Here is an 18,543-nt window from a genome sequence, read left to right on the forward strand (position 1 = left end):
TTTCTGAGTCTTCCCAATTCTCAGAGAAGCTGTCCACTATCACTTCTTCTGGGGGTTTAAAAGACCTCAGCACAAACCTTATCGGTAAGTTGCGCAAACATTTTCTGCAGGGTTTTCTGTTTCCATTCTGTGCCTTACAGTTCTTTGTTTTTTACACAGGCTGTTTTTCAATATTATTATGCTTCTGAGTTGCCTTTGTTTGTTGCGGCACCAGCACTGAAAGAGTAGCAACTACATGAGAAGGATTACTGAAGCAATTGTCCACCTGAATGGCCATTTGACCATTCATTTCAAGTACTACTGCTGGCGAATTTCCTGGTTCATCATCCATTCCACCTTGCCTTAAATCCAAAACCACAGGATTCTGCAACCGGACACTGATGGAGTTGTTAATCATCTATCAGTTTCACCAAACTTCTGGGGTTATTCTGCAGTATTTTGAACATTTGAATTGCTTGTGAAAGGTCTGACAAACCCAAAAACTGTTGTGGATTCTTGATTAAAAAATGTGTGTCTTAAGTTCCACTTCATTTGTAACAGCCTTGAGTTTCCTCTGGATAACCCCCAGTGTTATTGTATGCATTTGTACTTCTGCCTTTATACCCTCATATAATGAAACACATGAGGACAAGACATAGTTTAATGCAATTAATGCCTTTTCTGCATCGGGATTACTTGCAGCGTTAATTTAAGAAGGTGTAATCAAGTGTCTGTTATAATGCTTTGGTCTCCCTCCGAGTCTGTGTAAAACACAGGTGATTGTGGGCAGTGTACATCAGTCAAATCGGAAGTCACCACCTGATTGTCTAGTAATTCAGCTGTTACTTTATCTATTTCTAATGAATTCGCTACTGCCCACTTCTCTCTGGAAGCCGTAGGTTGTAAAAGTATGTTGGGGCAGAACTCCAATTGTGTTCTTTCCCCCTGTGTTTCGGGGATTTGCTTTTTCTGGCAATGCTCCCACTTTCTCCTGATGAAGCAGGTAGTGGTAGGTTCCTAGCCATTTCAAACATTTCTTCGGCAACTGATTTATCAGTATGTTTGGACAGGCTGCACAGGACATACATATAAATTGAGAGAAGAATACGAGGCAACACTTACTCTGCACACCCTCAGCAACTGTCAAACTGCCAAACTACTTCTCACTTAGCTTCCCACTTGCCTTCGGACATACTATTGCGCGCGCTGGGGGATTTTGTAACACCCAGTGTCTGCTTGCCTTACGCCAAGCACTGCATTGCTCCCAGGCGTAAGTAATTGAACTCAATCATATTGCTCTAACAAATCACGTCACTGTGAGGCATCAGTTAAGAAAAATAACAGGGCACTCTCTGCCAAAATGCTTCTCACTTGGCTTCCCACGTGCCTTTGTGTGGAGGTACACTCCATTTTCATAGATCGCTGTAAACTGCTTTAGCAGTCAGTGCTCCATTCAGGATCCTATCGTGGAACTCAAGAGGTCACAGCGCATTTTTTTTCAGACATTATTTGTCTTCAAGAACATTGGCTGACTAGTCAACCTAGACTTGACGGCTACCCGACATGCCTTCAGGCGGCCCAAAAGGGTAGAGTTGACTGTCTTATCGGAGGGCTTCTGACTGTGTCTAAATTGGGGAATGGAATCTCTAATGTAAAGATGATGGATTCACCAACAGCGGCTCTTGCAGTGGAATGTGTAATTGCAGTGGAAGGGGGAAAATACAGGATCTTGTTAATTAACATATATTGGCATGATGTGGTTTAAGGCAACAGACACGTTTGTGGAGAAATCCAGATCTCGTGTTGAATATTGTCTGAGTGGGAAAGACCCGGGACATGTGATCATAGTGGCTGACTTGAATTCTATCTGCCTGTTGTCAGAACATGACAATTTTGAGAATATTGTTGTTTTGCTGGATGATCAATCGACAAAGAAAACTCAAAGAAGGCTAAATGACAATTTAGAGAATATTGTTGTTTTGCTGGATGATCACTCGACAAAGAAAACTCAAAGAAGGCTAAATGGCTTAATTGTATGAATTATCTTGGTTTACTTAAAATCAATGGGGCAGTTAAGGGCCATTTCCCCGGAAACGATACTTGGTTTAGGGGAAACATGAAGTCCACACTGGACAATTTTTTATAGATAAGAACTTGTTTGCCAAATGTTGTGAATTTAGGGTTGAGCCTACTTTGTGGAGTGACCATTCTAAGTTGTGCTGTTCCTTAGACCTGCAGTTGGAGAACCAAAGGGGAGCCTATGATTATGTTGTTTCCACCAACTGAAGGGCCAACAGAATAACTTGGAACAAGGGTACAATTAAAAGATTAAATAACAAGATGAATCACTCGTTGGATTCTAGAGAAATAAATAGGGTTGTTCACCGTTGATAATATTGAGCAGGTGTTAACTACTAATTTGGCTGTAATACAAACAGCTAAATGTAGGAGGCAACAACTCTGTTGTAACGGCAAATTGAAGACCCATGCTTAGGATCAGGAAATTGTGGTGAAAAAGAGAATTGAGAACCACAATTAGGTCCATCAAAAAACTTGGTTCCCCTACAATAGTAGAAAAGGAAAAACGTGTTAAGATCGTTTCAAAATATAAGAACTGGGTTAAGCGGCAAAGAGCTTAAACAGCAGGACGCTGAGCTGATGATTGTTTGCCTTAAATGCAGAAAAGTAATTGATTTCTGGAGCTTGGTTAACAAATCAAAACTTCTGAGTCAGGGCGCATAGGTAAACACGGTTACCCACTTTTTACTTCTATTCACTTATATTCAAGGGACAAAGCGGTTCTGTTCCTTTTGAACTTATTTGCATTGGGGGATGGTAATCAATATTTGATAGACTTTTCCTCTCATATTATTGTTCATGTCATTCTTGAAGCAAGTCAATCAAGGGCACCTGAACCCAATAATTTATTGAATAAACTTTTCAAGGAAAATCCACATAGATGGGGCACTATCTAATCACTACTTTTCTCTCTCAGATATAAGAAGAAAAGGCTGTTTTCCTTCCTATATAATACCTATATACAAATGAGAACCTCACTCTGACCCCAAAAATTATCACCCCTGTTCAATCTTACAAACAGATAGTAACATTTATGTCACAGTACTCTTGAAACCTCTAGAGCTTTGGGCAAGAAAGGTGGGGTGTTTGAGCAAATGGCAAACAGGATTTAGGAAAAGTGTTGTCAAGATTGTTTAACAATAGCCATCACAAATCGATCCACTTAGCCGTGATTGACTTGAGTGCCGCCTTTGACCTGGTGAGTAGAAACTACCTATGGTTGAAGTTATGCAAATTGGGGAATCCCACTGGGATTTTTGTAGCTAATGATATGAATGTATGACTCAACCGTAGTGCAGGATAGATTAAATAAGGCTGGGGCGATGTCAAAAGCTATTTCTTTTGGGAACGGATTTAGACAGGGGTGCATCTTAGCCCCCTGTCCATTTATCTGTATGTATCTGATGTGGGGGAAGAAATCGAGCGTGTAGCCCTTGCGCCAACAAAAATGGGCGATTTGCAGATTATTTGGTTGGCTTAAGCAAAGGGTTTTCTGTTATTAGATAGCACGATAGTAGGATTGCAACAGTTCTTGAATGCTTTTGAAGGATATGTAAAACGGAACTATTTAAAGATAAATGTTTGGAAAACCAAAGTATTGACTTTTACTCCGAAGAAGACTATGGTTAGAGGTAATTAGATGATGAATGGACGTCACTTGTGAAAGTTCCAGACTTGATATGTCTGGGCTTTTATATAACTGGCTCTTTGAACAAGGCCAACATTCTTAGATATTTTCGACATCGGACCAAATCATTGATAAGTCAGATGATTTATTTTAATAATAAAGGTTGTAAATATTCACTGCTCCGTCTTATTAAATGTTATGCCACTATTGCGCTCCCAAAATTAACTTATGGGGTAAAAATGTATTCAACTTGGGTTTGTCAAATTTTGTCAAAAATGGAAAGCAGATTTTGAAGGAAAGTCCAGGGAATACCTAATTATGTGGCCACGTTAGCGATTGTATACAACCTTGGTCTGTGTGGTATTACAACTCTGGTGAGGTGGAAAGTGTTAGCATTTTTAATAAAATGTTGATGCCTTGCCCTAACTCATTATACTCTCATTTTAATCAAATTTTATTAGTAGAACGTGAAAAAATTATGAACAATTTTGGAATATTATGTGATTCTGTATTTAAAAGAAATAGGTTTTCACAGAGTGGAACTGATGAGTGTTCCAAACAGGGTAAGAAGTCCCTTTTTCGAATTAATTGGTGTATGTAGACAGATGGGTTTCATACCCAGAGGAATATGCAACATCTTCTCCATGAGCATAAATCTTTGGGGTCTCCCCCTCCCCACTGCAGAATATCTCCTTGCTCAAAGCTTAGACAGGATTTCACCAGATTTCAGTGGAACCTATATAGGAGTTGTGAGGTTCTAAAGCGATACAATAAAGTTGATCTTGAACACGTGGGTTTTCGCTTTTGGGGAGCTGCGTGGTCAATTGAAACCTTGGAAAACCTAATTATGAACTGTGAAATGTCACGCCCCAAACAACAGGTTTATTTTGATGAATATTTTGATAAGATGGGGTCAGTTCATTATGAGTCCTTCTGGAAATGTTGGTTGAGTGGTGTAAAGCAGTCACTCTCTATTGCTGTTGTTGGTTTTATAAACTCCTTAGGCCTCAATGATGATGGTGGGTAATATAAGTCTGGGGATTGGAACGATGAATTTTTGTAAAAAAAAGATATATTCTAATTTATTTTCTTATGTGTTGTAACATTGTTAAGGTTGAACTTTGTTTTAGCCAATAAACAATACAAAAAAAGAAACAAAACTAACAATCCAAAATGTGCTTTTGCTTTCTTTATTTAAAATAGTATTTTCAAGCAAAGGTCATAAAGTTGAACAAGTGCCTTGAATTAAAAGAAGTAATCATTAACGTATGTGCAGTAACATAGTTAATTAAGTCATTATTTTGTACTATTTTCTTACGTTAGACATCTTTGGTCTCAAAAATTACTTTTAAACATATAAACACTTCAAGTACAATACCAAAATATATACATTAAAGGAAAACACTAACACAAGGTGCTAATGAAATTACTTTTAAAATTCTTCTTTTCTTGAATGAGATTTAATCACGTACCCCTCTAATGTTCCTAAAATATGTCATTAGATTTCTGAATTGATGCTGAAAAGTTGCACATTTTAGTATTTCAGCCGAATACAGCTCATGTTAATAATTCTAGAGAAGAAACCAATGTTGAGTTCTGATATCAGATGGCTAGAGCACCCGTTTCCAGAAGCCAACCACATAATTTAAATCAAAGAAATCCCTATTGTTTTAAATCAGGAGGCATAAAGGGCGTGTCGGCAATGGAACTACGTAGGTTTGTTAGTTATCTTACATATATATACTACATACATAAACTATTTTACAGAAGCATATATAATGCAAAATATGCATATTTGTTCCGTGATATTTACTTGTTTTTGCCACAAAGTGCAGGGCCTCTTCTCTGTGCTAAGAGACAAGCACTTTGCAGAAAATGGTGATAAAACATGACTGCAAAAAACTGTTCATAACTCTTCAGGACTTGCCTGTGGCAGGAAGTAGAAACCGTTCTCTTGGCTTGAATACCACAGGGTAGAACCCATGATTACGATTGGTTAAATTTGAATCCCCATTGTGCAAAGACACATCCAGCAACCACCAGTAATGGAGCTTTAAAAACACGCACATACCTTGAAATAGATCAATGAAAAAGTAAACCAATTTGGGAACTTCCATGGACTTTCCACAGAAAGGCCTCATGACCAGAAACACTTTAAGGCCTTCTTATGTTAGCTACCATATCAAAGTAATGATGGGCTTCATTGTACACTTACAAGGACACACTTGTACACTTCTAAAAATACTCATGAATACTGTTGTGTTTTGAATTGTGCAAACAGACAAAGATAAATTATGCTTAAGACAAGCCTATGCCACAAAGACAGCAGCAATTTAATGGAAATGGTCTGACTAGGGTTGCCCAACTCCATGCCTCGAGGGCCAGAAACATGTTTGATTTTCAGGATACCCCTCATTAATATTCATGAGATACATTTGCATACAATGATTCTAAATGTACGCACATTTCTTTCTCATGAATATTAATGAGGGATATCCTGAAAACCCATCATGATTGCGGCCCTCGAGGCCTGCAGTTGGGCAACCTCTACCTGACATTTATGCTGAGAACTTAAACAGCAATTTCACAATAGTGCAGTCACTAATGCACACAGGGAGGCAAGAACCTATTACGCTGGCTCCTGTTGTACTTCATTGGTTACCATTTACTAAACCCACCAGGCCCCGAATGATGTCCTACTAAAGCACAATATGCATAGGTGGTGGGCTGGCAAGGCTGTCTTTACAATCAGAAATACACTTCCTATTTGAAACCCAGCATGGAGTAGTCCCCTAATAACATCAACTGCCAGCCCCCTTTAGTAAAACCTGACCTTTTCAAGCCATGTCAGTGGACATAAAAATAACAAGCAGGATCTGGAGTTTGCTGTGCAGTATTAAAGAAACATGTTTTGACAAACCTTTATAAATACTTCTCAAACATATGCCCTTTAAACTGCAAAACAAACTCGTCACATCCTTTTAGAAAGGCATTTCCCCAGATGCTATCAACAGCTAATGAGGGACCGCTCAGTGGTGAAGTGAGTACTGGAGTGAAATCACCTGCACATTTGCGTTTGCTCTTTTGCTAGTTAGTCCACTATTCCCTTTGGCCATGAGTGAATTACAAGATAATGCAAAGGCATAAATAATTCTACCGCCATAGCTACCTTCCAGGAGGTTCCTGAACTTACAATGGACAATAATAGGCAAGTGCCATTTTGAATTGTCCTTTCATGGGACAAACTGGCCTTCATTATGAGGTTGCCGGTAGGCGGTCGGTAGTACCAGCAGCCTACCGGCAACCTCGGCTTACCATTCCGTTGCCCGATAAACTGGTAATACTGGGATATTACGAGTGGCGGGGAACGGAAAGTTCCCAGCCTTGTGGAGTCCATCATAACTCCACGAGAATGGGAGCACTGAAGCACCGTTAGTAATAGTGCTGGTGCTTCAGTGAATTATCTGCGGGTAGTTCACAGACCCTACTGGCATGGTCCGGAAAAGGTGCCTGTAACGTTGTAACCAGCACCTTATTTCCAGACCGGCATGCTCATAATGAGAGCCACTCGTTTCAGTACAGTATGTGTGACCGAGATACGTTGCTGAGTGACACGTCTTCTGCCCCAACCTTGCTTGGTCTCAATTAGGAATATTCTGTATTAGTTTAGAATATGAGACTTGCATTGTAAGGGACCGGGGAAAGTTGTGTGGTGGCCTAAAGTGTAAGCTTAAGATAGATAACCTTGCTACATTCTGTATTCTTTGGCTCCTTCACCAATCATGTAGGCATTAACACACAATCATGAACCATCATCACCATTCCTTTGGCACCCATTGCACCCTCAATCCTCTACATTGGATCTCCTTGTTTACTCTAGGAACACAAGACTGGATGTGGGTCTACTCGTTATTTTGTTTTAAGACTATTCATTTTTGACAGAATACGGCAAATTACTTTTCACCTTTTTGGTCAAATTTGCCACTCTAATGTTTTTGGTATTTCTTATTCTACCAAGCCACTTTAAAAGAATGATTACAGGGGCTTAATCTGCATTGACGAGCCCTTTGATGACCATAAGCCCACACCCTCTTTCACACCTGAACTCTTTATTACCTATCATTTAAACATTGAATATTCATAGGTGCAAGGAGCAGCCACTCTGTTTGGTATAAAATGAAGGCCTCAGGCAATAGATTGATTTAGAGTCCCCAGTCTTTAGCACATTCTATTGTATTTAATGGTATCCCAAAACATTGTAGTGGGAAGTATAATGATGCCGGCATTTAAATGTAAACAAAGGTCCTACACACAGACAGGACTGATGCCATGTTTGCACGCTTGCTTTGGCAGGATTAATGCAGATCCAAGAGTTTGCAACTTGAAGCTTGGACGGAGCTTTGCCCACCCAGCCACTACCAGCTTCCAATTTTGAAGTCTGATACCACTGCACTACATGATCAAACATGATAGAAGGGGCCAAGTTGTGTCTGTTTTGGAGTCCTAACTATTATGCGAGATGATGGCGACCAAGAGAAGGTAGTCAAAACGTATTCCTTTGCCAGCTAACTCTCATGATTCCCTCTCCCCTCTGGTTGTATTATTTCACCAATGCATAGTTTGTATGGTCCATTCAGAATACTTCAATGGGAGGGATAATGCTTGCTGTGGCGTGAAGAAGTTGCACCCATAGCAGTGCCACATAGAACACAAGGGTGGGGTTTAGGAGCTAAGCTGAAGGAGACTCTCCTACCTGGTGGAAGAGGTGTGGGGCTGACTGGCTCTGGAGACCTGCTCTGTAATTGGTCCAATCCCCTGATTTTGACCTTGGAGTCGTGGCTTTTTTAATATGTCATCAGATTTGGAACTTGTGATATCAGATGCCTGATGTACCTTTAGTGATACATAGTCACCGTACTGGCGGAAAGTTAGGTAAGGATAAGACCTGAGGCCTATGGTCAGTGAGTTGAAAATTGGGTGTTTCAGATGGAGTTTGGTTTAAATTGAGGTGCAAGGGAAAGAGTGGTCAAGGGTTTGAGGAGCATTTTCTGGTGTCTCTTTTGGATGCTAGCTAATGCTTCTTCATTCTGATTAAATAAACCTTCCCTTTCTCCAACCCTGAGGCTGGAAAGATCTCTCCTTGGTGACTAGGAGTGAATGTGACATGATCACAGGTGTAAGTGAGGTTCTGCTCAGCGGAAGGGACTCAACTGCCAGTTAGCCTGTCCCAGAGCAGTTCCCAAATACTGAGCAGGGACAGGTCCATTGGGGGCCTAAAACCAGACACGGCTCATGCTAGTAATAACAGGTGCTTATGGTTTATATTAGTTTAGATGCAAGTATTACCTTTTTTGTATACATGATTATGACCAAATCTCTCTAGTATCATTGTGTTCAATCCCTGCACATCTGATGTATAGTATGATTTGTTTTACTCTATTGCTGCTGGCATCATTCTATGTGATGGGTATTTTGTCCATTCTATTTCTCTCAGTACTGTTAATCTTATACCCATCTTTCTTAAAGGAGAAATGCCAAATTTAAGTATATAGAATTGTGAAGTATTTAGCTTTTCTACCTTTTAATAGCAAACCAATCACTCATAATCTAAATAATACGTATGCAATGTAAAGTAATGACCCTTTGATAATAAGGAAAAAAACATTTTGAATGAATCCTTGCGAGTTCACCAAGGTGTGTAGGTGTTAGGAAGTGTAAGACACCATCAATTCTTATGACAAGCAGCAGAATCCAAGAATGTGGCTAGATATAATTCACTGATGCAAAACAGCAGCATGGGTGTCCCATGACTTAAAAACAATTAGATTTGAGAGGCTTGGAGGTGTACTTTACACAGAAGTGCCTGATCAACAAAAGGAAATCTAAGTGCACATTGCTCACATTCCCATACTCTGTGAATGGCTTCATGAGGCCTCATACGACCGACTCCAGGAGGTTAAGGGCAATGTCAATAATGTGCTCTTCTGTTTCCTTCTGTGAAGGCGGCACATTTTACTCATGTGTACATTACACAAGTAGAGTTGAAATAAGTGTCCAATTCCATTTGGAAATCAGCACTGTGTGTTTTGCTTCCATCACTGCTTTAAACATAGTGGTTTAGGCAGGACAGTGTTGTCAAGCTTCCACCTATTTTCAGAAACCTTCTAATACTACTCTACAACACTCCCTTACACTTAATTGAACAATGCCAGCAGCTTCCAGGAGGTAAAATCAGAGAATGGGTTTCTGACCTAAAGCACTGGGTACATTTGTTAAGGTGAAAATCTGAAAGCCTGCTGGGCGTAGCTCCATTTGTTGGGTTAGGTTTGCAATGTTGTGAAATGTTGTACAGTAAAGTGTTCTCTCTAATTTAGGCACAACGATTTTGAACAATAAGTTTGGCCCATCAATTGAAATTCAGAGTTACACTGTGGGTTGTAGGGCAGCACTGCACTCTAAACAAATCCTATTTGCTGGTACAGGTAGCATATTCTGCTGGTGTATGAGTTGTCAATTACAAGTTAGTATCTGTCTTAAATAACAATTCCTGCAAGCACTGTTGAGTGAGCCCTGGACAACAAAAGCAATATATGATCAACATTCTGATGGCTTGTTGAAAATGACAGCTCTTGATAGAAGTCATTGGTCGCCGATAGGGACGTCCTGTCGGCGACGGGTCAGAAAGTGGCGCTCTATGTTCATCGTTACTTCCCTCTGTAAATTATTGTCATTTCTTTTGCCACCTGAACTAATCCAGTGATGTTGAAGAACTTGACTGGCCGTGAAGCGCTTTTTGGGATCCACCACTAGCAGCTTGCTTATCAGATCTTTGGCTGCTATAGGATGCAAAATAAAAGCAATGGCAACACGTTAGTATGCTCTCTCTTGAACTACAACAATAAACAACAAACAATACATTGTGACATGCACAGTAAAATATGTTTCAGTTCATTTTGTTAATTCATTCATTCATTTTGTCGTTTGTATAGCACGTTTCACCATAATTATGGTCCCAACGCGCTGTTGGTTTAACGGCTTCAGAGAGACCAGAGTCCAAATTTGGGAGAATTGGGAGGTGCTATTATGCATGTGTGCATTTCAGCTATTAAAGTTATGTGAGAGGCCAAGACCGTATTAATCAACCCATGTCTGAATGGTGTGTGAATGGACGCAGCAGAGGTAAACTATGAACTAAACAGGATGGATTGTGTTTGAGGAGATAGAGAATTATGTGGAAATCTACAGTTTGAATAGTTGTCATTAAAAGTATCTTCATTCTTATGGTAGAGGTGTTGTGCAACAGTGTTTGTGTTATATGCGAGTGCAGGGTGTGTGGAATGTGCCAGAGCCTTCCGCTAAATTATGAAGGTGCAGTGTGCGAGGGGAGAAATGAGATAGCTGTACAAACAATGTTTACAACCTAGGCTCCATCTATGTACAAAGAGGAGTGCTACTAGCATCAAGAAGGAAAGCAGGGCCTAAAATGCGTAGAAAGACGAAATGTGAACAAAATTAGGAAAATGCCTAGATTTAAAAGGGGAGCAGGGCCTAATTAGGAAAATGCCTAGATTTAAAAGAGGAGCAGGTCCTAAAATGTATGGACAGACATTGAGTGAATGATTTTAGAAAACACCTTATGCAATATATGGCTACCTTACACAAATAGGCTAGATGCAGAATATGGCTACCTTACACAATTAGGCTAGATGCAGAATATGGCTTCCTTAAATAATTAGGCTAGATGCAGAATGTGGCTACCTTACACAATTAGGCTAGATGCAGAATGTGGCTACCTTACACATTTAGGCTAGATGCAGAATATGGCTACCTCACACAATCAGGCTAGATACAGAACATGGCTTACACAATTAGGCTGCATGCATGTAGCTTTATGATATTAGGCAATAAGAGTGGGGGGGTTTGCTGAAGTACTGCAATGGCTGTACGCCCCATGCACAGCACACATACCTTATCCATCGCAGCACAGGAGGTGCGTGGGGGCAGGTGGAGGGCAGGGGAGGCGCACACAACAAACACAGTTGCGGCAGAGGCCAGGAAAAATTAGAGAGAAAGCAGAAAGCGCAAGAAATGTAGAAGAAAAATAGCAAAATGGAGGAGGTGGCACAGAGCAAGAAGACTGCAGGGGAAGGGGTCAAACAACACACACACAGGTGTGGCAGAGGCCCAGAAAAATGGAAAGAGAAAGCAGAAAGTGCAAGAAATGAAGAAGCAAGATAGCAAGAAGAGGATGGGGCGAGGTCGTACAACAAACACAGGTGTGGCAGAGACTGTAAAAAGGAGAGAGAAAGCAGAAAGCTCAAGAAATGAAGAAGAAAGATAGCAAAATGGAGGAGGGGGCACTGTGAGGGACCGGAGGGGGGATCTGTAATTCCGCTCTCTGTTTGGTAGAGGAGAGGCACAGAGGACCCCTGCCAAGATTCTCAATATTGGTACGTGGCCGAGCAATCAAGGTCTAGCTTCTCAGGAAGGTGATGCAGGCTGATTCTTAAGTGCAATGTAGTCCCCAAGCACCCACAAAGGAATGTCCGCACACTGTATCGGTTAAAACACAGTCTTTATATAATTAATATTCAAGGTTATATACAATATCACGATAACGCACTTTGTACTTGGTTATGTATAATGGCAAATATATACAGTTCTACGTGGTACCACAATTACTATTAGATCTCTTTAAAGTGCATCAACGGTACGGTTAAATGGCACACAAATCAAGTCGTAAAGGAAACCAACAGTAGAGAAAAGAGGAAAGCAGTTGATAAGAACAACTGGCAGAAATACTGGTCACTACCATTAAACACAGTTTTGTGTGGAGATCCCCCCACCTAGGCAACCTGTAGAATAAAGATACAAGCCCAGTCCATATATTGTTCACAAGAGACTTCCCAATAGTTCTGCAACCCCAAAGTACCTGGCGTTGTAGCGTTCCTAGTCGGGGAATCGACAGCCCTTGGAGTCACGGGTCGTCGAACGTCCGACGGAGAACAGGGTGAAGTGGCAGCTTCGTTCCTAGTGGTGCTCATTGACGGAGAAGGGTAAACGTCCGGCAAGGAAGAGGCGTGCAGGGCACCTCAGTGTCTATAGTTCTGCACCGCGAAGAGTTTGAAGAACTGTGGCCCAGCAAGGGCGTTGAGTCGTCAACGTCTCTATGGTTTTTGGGTGGCGGGAAACCCACCGGAGACAGCTCCTTCGGCGCGTCGACGGTCAGGCCTTCTCCAGCAGGATACAGCGGTGACAATGTGGACCAGAGCATCCTTGGATTCGAAAGTTCTTAGGCAAACGGGAGCATGGCGGCTCCGGTTGGCGACGGCAGTCGTTGACAGTGGCGAACAACAGTCCGGGCGCTTCTCCTTGGGATTCCGCAGCAGTCCCTGTCTCGGGTCGGCAGCCTGTCGAAGGTCTGTCTACCAGGGAGCTTTGGCAAAGATCTGCTGGTGCACGATGGCCCCTCGTAGCTCGGGAAGAGGGCGCCTTACCAGGTCCTCTCTGGGTCAGTCCTTAGAGACACAGCAGCTTTCAGATTGTGAAGGAGAGCAAAAGCAATTCTTCTCGTCCAGCCGGGCTTCAAGGTCAAGCTTCAGTTTCACTCCAGTTACTCGTCATAGTGGACTTCAGCTTCTGAACACGATTCCTAGCAGTGAGAGGTCCCCAGATATACTGTTGATCTCCCATTCATTCCGCTGGGTCATACTCAAGCATCCAATCACGGCGAAGGGCATTCATGCAGGCAGGCAGCCAATCAGGCACACGGTGCATTCAGGCCATTCACTTCTCTCTAGACACTCACAACAAGTCATGTGTATTGGGACAAGTACCAAGCCATTCAACACTCCACACTGCATTCATACCGGTTTCGGGCAGGGTTGTCTCAGTCACTGTGTCAAACACCAGATACTAGACAACCACAACACAGAATGCGTATTCGTCACACACTCCATTCACCCAGGTCCCACCCACAGGCGTACCCACAACATACGGTTGTTGGGAGGGCTCCAGCCAGTCTGATCAGCACTTCCCCACACTACCATATATGGAACTTCCACCCAACAGCCAGTCAGGGGGAAGGGACAGAGTCAGGGCTTCCCGGGACTTCGGGAAGATCAAAGTAATAGGCGATGGAAGCAAGAGGCCACGGGGGCCATCTTGTCTCCATCAGGAATCTACCGATTCCAATGACAGGGCCTGGGCATCCCAAAATGGAGGACGCTCAGGGCACCAGTCAATTCAGCACGGAGCTGCCACCAGCCCGTACCCTGCTCTGTGGGCAACATACGGGTGCCCGAAAACATACACTAGGGGCACAGGGTTGTACCCCTACCCACGGGTGCCATAAGGGTATCCCATGGGTCTGTTCACCAAAACCAAAAGAGAGAGCTGCACCACCAGAAGTCCCACACGAACTCCTGCACAGAAAACACGACAGAACACATGATAAAAAGCAGTAAAGGACAAGGATACGGAGGCCCTGTCCCTCCGATGCATATCCAGCATCACAGGCACAGAGATCTAGAAAGGGGTCCCCTACCTCACCAGGCCAGGACACAAGATGGAAAGAGCTGCCTGGTCCTGGACTCAAAAGGAGGTTTGGGCTTCACCTGAGGAAGCAGCCAATCACAGCCACAGGAGGTGGGCAGATGGAGGGTGCAGAGCACGAGATGGGTCGCATAATTAACACAGGTGCAGCAGAGGCCGGAAAAAGGAAACAGAAAGCAGAAAACACCGAAAATGAAGAAGAGGGATAGCAAAATGGAGGAAGGGGCCCAGGGAGCAAGAAGAGGGCAAGGGAGGGTTCCCACAACAAACACAGGTGTGGTAGGGGCCGGAGAAAAAAGAGAGAAAGCCGAATGCACAGGAAATGAAGACGAAAGATAGAAAAATGGAGGAGAAGGGGGCACAGAGAGTGAGAAAGGGGTCACTTACCTCACCAGGAGAGGAAGCAAGAAGCAAACTCTCCATGGCTAAAAATATTAAGGTGGTCGTTCCAAGTTGACTGGTCATGGTAACTCCAGCATTATTTGCCAAAATGTTGAGATGTACCAACTGACCTATTCAAGATTGGGAGGCATATTTACCGCTGGCAGTATTCCGATTGAATACCACAGACATGAAATAATTATAAAAATTGGCAGATTCTAGTATTGTCAACAGCAGATATGGCAGCCTGGAAGCAGAGATCCGTCACTCCCCTAACTTCCCTGGCGTTTACGAGAGATCTACCAAATTTGTCATATCTTGTCAAGCTTCATGAATGGATACCCAAGCAGTTGAGCGACAAAAGTAAGAAGATGGAGGAGGAGAGCATAGTTGCCAAGTCAGAGATGACAGACTCGGGGAAATGATGACCAACCTCACTGTAGACACTGGAGTCATCAAGCTTGCAATATTGAGTTGACAAGAAAAAATGGCCATCGCTGTTGGGGGAAGGAGTTCTGTGATCACGATAGTACTAATTTATTGGACAGACTTGTGCGGATGGGTATAACACAAAATGAGAAAAAATATTAATGCTGAATCATTATTCTTATTTCGGGCTTTCCCAAAAAAAATTAAAAGGGAATCCAAAGTATTTTCCTCCGAAAACACTACCAATTCTGCTTGATCCCCCCAGCCCCAGACAAAGGTTACAATAGAGGTTTAGGCTCAAATCCTCAATTTGGACCGGGACCTACTGTAGCATTTTGTTTCAATTTCATTTATTGAAAGCTGCACATTACAAGGCCGAACATTAACAATCTTGCATAGAGCCCTTAAAACAATAATTCTGTAACCAGTAATAGATGAAAAACAAAAGAAATTAAATACATATTCCATCCCAGCGGCATGAATATCAGGAGTACTTTAACAGAAGTCTATACTAAGAGTTACAACAACCTGGCAAAATGAAAAAACATTGCAGGCCAGCCAGCACTGTAGCATGTTATTGTGAAATTCTTGAGGTTTCCAAGAAAATACATTATTGTAAAGAGAGCTAGTGAAGCGAGGGGCAAACCGTGGTGTGACAGAAAGGCCATGAATTAAGGAGATGTTAGCAAGGATGTGATTTAGAAATGTAAACGTTTCCTCAAGGCATTCTTAACCCCTCCTACGCGTCTGGTGATTGATAAGCCCCGCCCTTCCACTTCCCTTCACTTTGACACATTTCCTTTAGACATCTGGCCTGTGATTTTGCCTGCCAACCCTTGCTGTGCTGTCGATAGTTTTCAATTTCTTGTCATTAATGGTCACGGATTTGGGAATATAATGAAGCCATCTGGATGGTGTGTCACTGGAGTGCATAAGGCATTTTGTGCCTCTCTTCCGGGAACTTTGGCATGCTGGTCAGTGCCATCACATGGGAGGCCGAACATCCTGCTTAATGCACAGTATACAGTGATGCGGCCTGGGAGGTTCCTCCTGGTGGGCAAGCGAAGATGGCAGCAACTTAGGCATGTTTCCACAGAGGGGCCAAGTTGCGGTCATCTACAGATGAAGTGGGGTGCACATGTCATTCCCTCCTGGGGAAAGCTTTGGCAGCACTTTAATACAAGCTCACAGGTATGCCGATGATCTTGAGTGCTTCCCATTGTGAGTGGTGGATTGCTGCTGCAAGAGAAAGTGATATCCCCTTGCTCCTATTGGAAAAAGGTATTGACTGTTCACAATTGGGAGCTTTTCCATTGATTTTGATGGAAATATGGGTCTGTTTTCCATTAATTGAAGATTCATCATTTGTATCCGAGAGCTTGTCACCTCACAACAAAGTTGATGACTAATCCATTTTGATCACTTTTACCACCTAAAGTAAAGTGCTCACAGATCTACCAGGACTTTGGTTGAAACAGTCATTATCAGATGGGGCGAATATGTACTACTCTCTCCCTCTCTCCCTCTCTCTCTCTCTCTCTCTCTCTCTCTGTCTCTCTCTCTCGCTGTATCTCTCTCTCACCCCCTCTCATCGTCTTTCTCTGTGCTCTCTCTACCTTTTCTGGTGGTAGGGGTAGGGCATTGATCACTCTAGATGTTTGAATCAATACATTCAAATCAGGGAAAGCCAAGACCTAAGCCAATAATATGAGTAAAATCCAACAAATAGCTTCACATCTTCATAGTTTCAAAAAGGTTACAGATGGTTATTTTAGTGCTGCAACCCACACATCACGGATATGCAAAATGTGTCTCTCAGCCTTGCCACAGAACCTCATAAGCCACCCGTAGAGGCTGCTGGCATTGTAAGTGGTTGTATTCGACAGGGAAGGGGCTTTGGCGGGTGGAGGTAGGTAACCCACATGGAATTCTGGAAGGAGACAAGGTTTGGGCAGCACATGCTTTTGGTCTTGCCCCGTGTCCCCCAAGCCACCAGAAATGGCCACTGGCCCATGCCCAGTCTCCGCAACAACCCCTAGTGGGTAATGGTTCTGTCTTTCGGCCATGGCCAATGATCACTTTGCCATGGTCATGTCCACAAACCTACCTGTAATGGGCACTGCCCATTGCATGTGGCCAGGGCACTTTGTCAGTTTGCGTGGATAATTGCCTTTGCTCTACCCCAACTCCTCTAAACCCACCCATGTTGGGCACTTGCCCCGATTTATGACCATAGCCAATGGTCACTTTGCTCAGTCATGACCTGGTGCCCAGCCAGCCCCCCAAAAATGACTCTGGGTCTAGCCAGGTGCCAGGCTCAGTGAACTCCATTTACTGATTTCTGAGACACCTCCCTTAGCAGCACAGTGGAGTGCAAACCGCAAACCAGATCTGAGACCTGGGGCTAACAGTAGCCTGTGTGTGCCAGCCACAGGTCAGGTGGCCAAAATGGGAATTTTCTTTACTTTTTCTGCTACATTTCTTGCCTCTGGCGTTGCAGGATCCCTTGGGGGCTAACAGTGGTTGGATTTGTTCACAGGAAACACAGATCAGGGCCAAAGACAACTTGGTGGGTTGGTGAGCCCCAAAAGACAGCTGTTTTCTTTCATTTGTTTGCCATATTCCATTCCTCTCCGCCCTTTTCACCCACTGTAGGGTTAAGGGAAGCCCCAAACGGGTATAACATACCCCTTTCACAAATGTGTGCAGCTGTTTTGAAAAATTCGATCACCTAATCAATCAGATTCGTTTTGAAACTAACCAGTTTGGTTGCCCCTTAATAAAATGTGCCGCTTTTTGATGGACCTTAAATACAATTTGGCCAATCAGGATTCTGGAAATAGCCTGGCGTGTCTGCGAACAGTTCAGTGGAATAGAGCTGTTGACAGCATTTCAGCCACTTGTGGACAGAATTAAAACAAACTGCGGACTTACACTAGACAAGTGAAAACACAATCTTGGAAGCAAACGCCCACTCCACGCAAAGGTTTAATCTAAATCCATTCAGGTTCAGGTGAGAGCAAAGGTTTCAGTAGGAGGAGTTGCACGTGAAAGACATGTTTAGTTTTGGCGCACCCATATGAACTTACCTCTAATTGACAGAATCTCAAAAAACGTTCAGAGCAAGGTCGAACTTTTTTTCTGGAAAACTTTGTGAAGATTTGTTTAATGGTGTTAGAGGTTTATGCATCTTGTGAAAAACCCAATGGCTTTTCCCTATCAACCCCCTTGGTATCCTCTTCGGGGGTAGCTAGGGAGGGGTTATTGCTGTCGTATCCAGACAACGGGAGTGGACCAGAGAGGGAGGAGTCCCAAGGTGAGAGATGGTGTCCCCCTTTGCTTAACACCTCCCTTAAATCATTCGAAACCTCAAGGCCTAAGAATGACTACTGTTTTTCCCTTGCTCCCTTCCCACCATGAAGCACTTTGAAGCACTTCACTTGTGTATAAGTGCTGTACAAATAAACAATTACAATTACCTGACACTCCCTCCA

The 18,543-nt window shown here is 42.9% G+C and overlaps 1 protein-coding gene across 2 annotated transcripts in view; it reads right to left on the reverse strand.

The window, feature by feature from the left end:
* Nucleotides 1–4,859: 4,859 nt before the first annotated feature.
* DCLK3 (doublecortin like kinase 3) overlaps nucleotides 4,860–18,543 on the reverse strand; it is a 312,584-nt gene continuing 298,900 nt past the window's right edge. For both annotated transcript variants that reach the window (XM_069613197.1, XM_069613196.1), the window contains one exon: nucleotides 4,860–10,521. In XM_069613197.1, the coding sequence (XP_069469298.1) occupies nucleotides 10,325–10,521 (197 nt within the window). In that variant the 3' untranslated portion in view covers nucleotides 4,860–10,324. The remainder of the gene's footprint in view (nucleotides 10,522–18,543) is intronic.

This window comes from Ambystoma mexicanum, chromosome 5p, assembly GCF_040938575.1.
Source record: "Ambystoma mexicanum isolate Mex_15411 chromosome 5p, UKY_AmexF1_1, whole genome shotgun sequence".
In the NCBI taxonomy this organism is placed as follows: Eukaryota; Metazoa; Chordata; class Amphibia; order Caudata; family Ambystomatidae; genus Ambystoma; species Ambystoma mexicanum.